This window comes from Diadema antillarum, unplaced genomic scaffold, assembly GCF_040938485.1.
Source record: "Diadema antillarum isolate AM-2024a unplaced genomic scaffold, OU_Dant_1.0 scf00000165, whole genome shotgun sequence".
NCBI classification, from domain to species: domain Eukaryota; kingdom Metazoa; phylum Echinodermata; class Echinoidea; order Diadematoida; family Diadematidae; genus Diadema; species Diadema antillarum.
In genome coordinates, this window is record NW_027271054.1 from 113,703 (window position 1) to 121,873 (window position 8,171).

At 35.1% G+C, this 8,171-nt stretch overlaps 1 protein-coding gene across 1 annotated transcript; it reads right to left on the reverse strand.

Moving 5' to 3' along the window:
* Positions 1 to 1,420: 1,420 nt before the first annotated feature.
* Positions 1,421 to 2,406, reverse strand: LOC139722439 (uncharacterized). Its single transcript, XM_071633733.1, has 3 exons — positions 2,365 to 2,406; positions 1,987 to 2,074; positions 1,421 to 1,656 (listed from the first exon to the last, which is right to left on the reverse strand). Exons 1-3 carry the CDS (start codon positions 2,365 to 2,367, stop codon positions 1,421 to 1,423), a joined length of 327 nt encoding a protein of 108 aa, XP_071489834.1. The 5' UTR covers positions 2,368 to 2,406.
* Between the last annotated feature and the right edge of the window lie 5,765 nt (positions 2,407 to 8,171).

Consider the following 8,171-nt stretch of genomic DNA (forward strand, 5'->3'; position numbering starts at 1 on the left):
ATTACTCGTATTTCACAACAGATCTTTAAGTGCTGTCAAATGTTACTTCCGTCGTCTTCGGCAAAGCAAATGCAAATTTAGGATGAAAGCAGTGGTCAGATCCCGATTGTTTCATTATCAAGACTACTAAGTACACTATATGCATCTGTTGGTTATGAATGCTAATGAATTTAATCCTCGTATGTCAGTCGTGTGTTGAAGTATTTTCATTAGTGCCTGCAGTGGTTGGGCAGAAAAATCAGGCAGAAATGAAATATTAAAAGCAATTATGAATATGCAAAATTTGTATTAATCACAATAAAGATAACCCATAATTTAATTTTGTCTGAGAAAGTTATCGTTGCAGCGTTTATATTGCGTCTGAATTTGCTATTTCGTTTATTGTGTCCTTTCTATGCTGTAGGTAGAGAAGTCGTTTAAAGGCAAGCAATTTCTTCCCTGACGTGCTTTTCAAAAACGTCACCAACCTGCGCACTAAAACAGTATGTCCAGCTTCATGGAAATATCTTTATACATTTCCATCGTTGACAACTTATTTTCAAGTCATCAGAGCCTTTCTTCGTGAAAATTCTAACCGCCTTCATCATGAGGGATGGAAATACGAAGGGTTTTCAGTCGTACATGCGTTTGTCTGTACAAAGGTCACTTCCGTCGCTGATGTTACTCAAGAGACTACGCCCTTCATTACGTCGTCCAATTTTATTGTGTCTCTTGTCTCGTCTGTAATTTTGATCTAACCAATCTTTTCAAATGTATTTCCTTATAAGTTTATTACTTTTTTTTGCATTGTCAAGGTCAATGTGTTCTTATGATCACACAAATACGCATGCATGGAGAAAAAGCCCCTTATCAGAACAGACTTGATATCAACGATACAAATTGAAGTTTAACTTTCAGTTAACACTGGTAAGACAATGTTGTTATCATTATGAGTGTAAATTACACGGTAGGTGAATAACTGAATGCATCTTTTATTAATACCGTTCATGTTTATTTTTTTTTCTTACCGTAATACGCTTACCTTTACTGCTAATCATCATTTAATACGGTTTTGTCAGCATTAAGCTTTATAAAATGGACAGAGTCATATCACATTGACTTCGTAGGGGCAGGGTGGCGCTTGAATGTCATAGTGCTGTGCCTTTTCACTTGAAATAAAGCAACCGTGTGGTCAGAGCGTCAGCGAAATGTCCTTAGATGTGATTTAAAAGTATCAAAGTGACAATGATCTTCCTGCTAATTGGACATGTAGATCTACTGGGCAGAATTTCTCTCGCGTAGACTGATGTTTCAACCAAGAATCACCTGGTTGTATGTGTCTCATGGGAAATGATGTATACGTTTATTGTCACTTGAGCACTTTCTTGATTTATTCATCACAATGTGGTATGTATTTACAATGATCCTGTCTTTTTTCCGGTCAGCATATGTAACATCCACTGGTCTCTGTAGGTTGACTTGTTCGCGCGTTTCCTTGGTATCCCCATCCTTTGTCTTGTCGAGCCTGAATGCTATTTGTGACCACGCCCTCAGTGATCTGGACGCCGTCCAAGAACCAGCTCGCTGTCTGTGACTCGAGCACTCCACTCTCCGTACACCGCGCAGTGACTTGGCGGTTCGCCGTCAGGGTACTTGGTACGGTGAAAGTCACGGCGGCTGTGGAATGAAAGACATTTTGTCAAGCCAATTAAGTTTTAACAAGAATTAACTTCAATACTTTGCTTGGTTTTATAAATGTACCTTTCTACGTTATACGATAATTATGTCATATTCATGCTAAGTATTTTTGTATCCTTGCTCCTATAAAGAGAATACCTCTCTAGAATCTATTGACAAGGAAATAACATAAAGTTGGGAACTTAATTTTGTTGAATTTGAATTTACAGGAACAAATTCGCATCATTACAATGTACCTTTTTGTGATGTAGGTCCCTACATGATCTGACGAAGTCACAATGATTGTCAATATGAGGAATGGTATCTTACCACAAGAATGCACCAAGAACAGTACGATTCCACCCGTGACTGTGATCTGTTGTGCCATGTTGGCTCTCCAAGATTTCAAGTTTGCCATCTGCAAGAGAATCAAAAGCAATTTTGTGGGAGTCATGCATCGATTATGAATAAATTGAATATACAGTGTATATCACATGAGGCATATGATATAGTTTTTATGCACATAAAATGTGTACATAATATAATGGGTCTGAACACAAATTTAATCAAGATTTCAAAATAACGAGAATACCAATCCTTTGTTGATGTTATTGGAAAAAAAGGGTCAAAATGCGTGCTTTTCTTTTTAAACGTGCAAGTGTACAGTTCATGGCACAACGTTTGTGTATTATTTCAAAGTGTTCCTACCATAATCACGAGTGAAGTTAGAACACGTGTAGTCGAGATGAATGCTTGATAAAGTCCGAAAGTCTGTGGGTCATTTATATCGTGACTGGTATTACGTTGGGAGTGTCATCGTGCGGAAGCACGAGGGAGTGCTGCGGATGGGACAGAAATATCACTCCGCTAGTCTTGAATCATGTTGATTTGACACCGCTGAAAATGGTCCTGCTACAATCAAACAAGTTGTAAGAGGATGTATACGAAACACGCTCGCAACACCGAATATTTTCGCGTGCGAGCGCTGTTTGAATTTGAATGCATATTCATGACTTAAGTAAGATTTGAAATTACCACAAAAAAAAATCTACGTAACTATGTGTTTTTAGCCTGATGAGGTGTTATTCGAATTCGAATACTTATTCATATCTGATTTGAAATTGTCTTCTTCTTCTTCTTCTTAAAGAAACATCAAAAATAAAGCGTATATCAGTGAAAACGATTCCATAATAAGGTAGTGTAATGATAAATGATTTCCTGAATAAACCATGAAATTTATATTTTTTTTTGTATTTTGTGATTTCTTCTTTTTATCATTTTAGATTATTTTACACCTTGTTTTCAGAGTAAATTATCCAATACCAACCCAGAAAATATTCACAAAATTTTGCTCTTCCTGAAAACGAAGAAAGTGTTCATCATTTTCAGTGTTTTCCCCTCGCTGTCTCGCTCATTATCATGTTAACTCTCTAATTGAATCCTAATCAGAAATATTGGAATTTCGTGTGTAATTCAAATAATCAAATTCGAGCAATGGCCCCATATCTGAGAAAGTATGATGAATTGAATTTATCGCATTGTAAGTTTGCGAATTCAAACCTTTCAGTATATTTACTTATTGGAGGGAGGCAAACAAAATTCGTCATGGTAGATATCAAAAAGTTGGCAATGAAAACTTTGTAAACGAACAATGCTTTTTTTCCCCATTTGGCAAGAATATTGTGAAATGCTTGCTCAAGTTTCTTCCTGCCTCGTCTTCTCAAATAAAGTAACATTATTTTTTGTCCCAAATGCAAATTAATTTTTGTTGCCAGTATGTTCCTTTCGTTTCTTTAGTTGCGTCTCCGTAATGATTCGCAACCTCGATTCTCTTTGTTGAAAGAGAATAAGAGAAAAGTGTAGTTATAAAAGAATATAGCAGTATGTGAGGATTTTGATATTCGAAAACTCTAAAATTTAGTATCTCCCAGCTTAAGGATTACAATAACAACAACAAAAACACAAATTAACATTTTCCAGTATGGGAATCGTACGTGTCTAGGGGGATTAAATGAAATGGTAACCAGATACTATGGTGTATTAGAGAAGAGTGTCTTAATGAAAACAGTCATAAGATAAACACATAAGAAGTCACGTGACCGGACGTGAGTCAACACTTAGCGCTTTGTCACAGAGCCAAATATTGATAACTGATATTAAAGACGACCATGCTCTAACTGCTGTATAATCTTTAAATATGGGGGAAATGTTGAAAAGAGGCCATTGAGGATTACAATAGGAACAAAAAGAAACATAGAAACTAAACGAATCGTGATTTATTTTGTGACATTGTACTTATTCAGTATAAGTAATCCATGTAGAGATATTTTTTTTCAATTTCATTTTAGTATTTCTAGATTGAAATACATAAAATATAACAAAATATAATAATACAGAATGTCCAGCTTGGATGTATACAAAAATAAATACAAACATAGTACATAGCATACAGACATAGTCCATACATAAATGGACAAACAAGCAAATGTTTTTGTTATTTCCTTATTTGTTCGTTTAAAGGAATAGTTGGATTTGAACATTCTATATCATTGCCACCAACTCTGTCTGTCTGGCTCTCTCTCTCTCTCTCTCTCTCTCTCCCTCTCCCTCTGTCTTGCTCTCTCGCTCTTTGTCTATTCAAAACTGTATACATGGAAGTATATCATACAAATGGAAATGAACACAGAAAACTAATTTTATATATTTCTGGTTAGCATCCCTTTTCTTTCGATTCATAGAACATCAAACAATTATCATAATTATTTCTTTTCTCCTGCCCTGCAGCTTTCCACTCTTGTAAAATCGCCTGCAATTTGATGCTTGTGTTTCTTTTGTTGTTACAACACTAAGTGGACAAAAGTGTTATATTTTTGTTGCTGTTTCTACGCCACGGGCCTTGTATGATAGCCTCCGACTTACCATGTTCCCACGATCGAGGATGCGGAAATGTAGACCATAATATGCTGTCACAAGCACCGCCCCTTCCCTCCTTTCATTGAAATACACTTTATTAGATGATTATTACATCCATGTTTATCAGTCTTTGGTAATATATATATATATATATATATATATATATATATATTTGATTTTGATTTGATTTGATTTTATTGTTCCACATTTCAAAACATCAAACATGATACGATCGATTGAACATAAGATTGAACATAGCGTCGTAAATTACAAAAAATACAAGAGAAGACAATTTAACAAACATGAAATGTGGGGACCTACTAAAAAGCAAAGCTTGTAATGTATAGGTCCCTGTATATATGAAAGTGTTGGTCTTCTTAAACAACCTAGAAACGAAAACTATGAAAGGAAGGAAAGGGACGTAAAAGAAAAGAGAGCAAAAAGAGCAAAGGAAAGGAATAAAATATACGAAAGCATAGCGAAATACAAAGTAGCCACCTGTAACGCGTTAACAAGACTCCTTGTCACCCGAGCAACACAGTTACGTAACTGTAAGAATGCGCAAAAACGCACATGATACATAATGATTCATTAATTCAGGAATAGCCTTGACATAAATGACTCAGTAAAAAACAAACAAAAGGCAACCATGGAATACATATGATAAACAACGAATCTGATAAAGAAGAGGGAGTTCAAATAAAATTGCATGTTGTATTATTAGATATAAGCCTGCACAAGGGATTTTTTTAGTTTACGTTTAAAACAGTTCAATGACAACGATTCAATAATGTCGGAGTCAAGGCTATTCCAGAATGTTGGACCTGTATGTACTATTGTTTTAAGAGCAAATGCAGTTCTCACGGGAGAAAAGTGAAATGAATTTTCCTGTCTTGTAGGGTAGGAATGTATAACTTTATTTTTTACAAACATGGGAGTGAAAGCATAAGGTAATTCGTCTTTAGTTAACTGGTACATAAATATCCCAAGGGAGTAAAAATATATATCAAAAATCTTTAAGAGGTTATTACTTTTGAACAGAGGGCTTGTCGGTGCTAAATAATTGGTACAATTGATAATCCTTACAGCTCGCTTTTGTATTCTAAAGATAGACTCCAGGCGTATTTTGGAACAATTCCCCCAGGCCAGTATGCTATAATGAAGATACGGCAATAACAAAGTCGAATATAAGGTACGTAATATATATGTGGGGAAAACATGCTTAAGCTTCTGTATAACACCCAAATTTCTTGATAATAACTTACATAAATGATTTGTTTGTTTCTGCCAAGATAATTTACAATCAATTAAAAGACCAAGAAATTTAACTGAATTTGTCTGTTGTAAGTTTACTCCTGTGATTGAAATTGAGCCAGGTAAACAAGTGATTGTATTACTAAACACCATAAAATTAGTTTTGTTTAGATTTAGAGATAGTTTGTTACTTTGAATCCAATCATTGACGTGATTCAACTCAGAGTTAAGCATATCAAGTAACTCAGTAGGATTTTTGTGCGTCAAAAAAAGACTCGAATCGTCCGCAAACAAGAGGAAAGAAAGGAGTGCTGACGACCTGGGCAAATCATTTATGTACACAATAAAAAGAAGTGGTCCCAAAAGGGAGCCTTGTGGAACACCACACGTTATATTTGCTGTGCTTGAATCAGAATCATTAATGTGTACAAATTGTGATCGATTTGTGAGGTAATCTCTGAACCACTCCAAGGCGCTGCCACGAATCCCGTAATGAGACAGTTTGTACAGTAATATTTCATGATCAATTGTGTCGAACGCCTTGGAGTGGTCCAGAAAAACTCCAACAGTGTGAGATTTAGCTTCGATAGCTTGAACAACTTTATCTATTAACAACAAAACAGCGTGAGTAGTCGAATGTTTTTTGCGAAAACCAAATTGAGTGTCTACTAAGATATCATGGTCATTTAAAAACTTGATAGTTCGGGAGTAGACAACTTTTTCAAGTACTTTGGAGAATGATGATAAAAGAGATATAGGTCTATAATTGCCCAGGTCGTCCTGTCTGCCTTTCTTAAAAACAGGAATAATCTTGGCAACTTTCATTTTACTAGGAAAAACACCAGTCATTAAAGACAAATTGAATACATGGGTCAAAGGTGCGGCTACTTCATAAATGATTTGTTTAAGAAGAAACATTGAAATACCATCATAGCCTGAGCTTTGTTTAGCTTTAAAATTATTTACAATATCAATGACATCCAATGCATCTACGGGCGTGAAAAATATAGAACTAGGATTGGGATTCACAAGAAATGAATGAAATGTTTTTTCCGTTAAAGGAATATTTCTGGCCAAATTTGACCCAATATTTACAAAATACGTGTTGAATGCTTCAGCAATACCACGGGAGTCATCAATTATCGTTCCATTTTGTATTATTTTATCAATTCCCAGTTTCTTTCCGTCATTCTTTTTTAATACATCATTTATAACTTTCCAAGTAGACTTGATATCATTTTTATGGATTTGAAATTGTGCAGAAAAATAATCTTTTTTTGCTTTACGTAGCACAGAAGTCAAAGTATTTCGGTAAGCTGAGTATTTACGTTTTGCTTCTTCTGTACCACTAGACTTATATCTATAAAATAAATTGTTTTTACGATTTATAGATCTCAAAATTGATTTGGTGATCCAAGGACTTCTTGGGATTTTTTTATAATTCAATTTGATCGATGAAACTGGGAAATGAGCATCATATAAACGCAAAACAATTTCATTGAATATATCAAACGCTATATCAGCGTCATTCATATTATAAACAGCAGACCAGTCGGTATGATCAAGACTCATTTTAAAACTTTCTATACGTTGTTGTGACATTATATATAAACTTTCTATACGTTGTTGTGACATATATATATATATATCGTTTTCTTTCACATGAGTCAAGTCATGCATTCAGCAAAATAAAAGGATAGGCATGCTTTTTATTTTGGATCGATAACGCATTATGAGATGCACCTGATGTTGGGAGGATGCGCTGCTGAGAGCATGCATTGGTGTAAGAACATCTTCTTCAGTAAAGCGCTTAGAAAAAATTTTACAAACATTTTGGTAATTAATAATGATAACAATATCAATAATCATTCCACAAAGTAGCGAATTTCTATTTGGTACCCAGTACTGTGTACAAACGAACGCATCATTATTACGAGTTTGTGATCATGCCCAGGTTGTTGTTACTAAGGGAAAACGGACGAAGATACTTTTTGAGCCGTAATTTTTCCCATTTTTACATTGTTCAAAATGTGGGAATCTTAAAATGTCATTTTCTTTTTGGCTATCATCATGTTTGTGTCTGTAAGCGTTGTTTATCGTTAATTTGTCCCGTGATAAAGTAACCCTATACATTGTACTCTGAAAGTGTCCTGGTGTGTGTTGGGGGTACCCCGTCCTGCTGCCACGTTGTTGGGTAAGGCGGGATGAGCTTTTATTGTTCACTCTTCTTACATCCTGTACGGTTTAGTATCATTCGTTTATAAAACAAACACATGAAGATAATGCGAAAACGATACTTCCTCATTAATGTAGACTATACAATCACAGTCCTTCCTGTATCGTAGCAC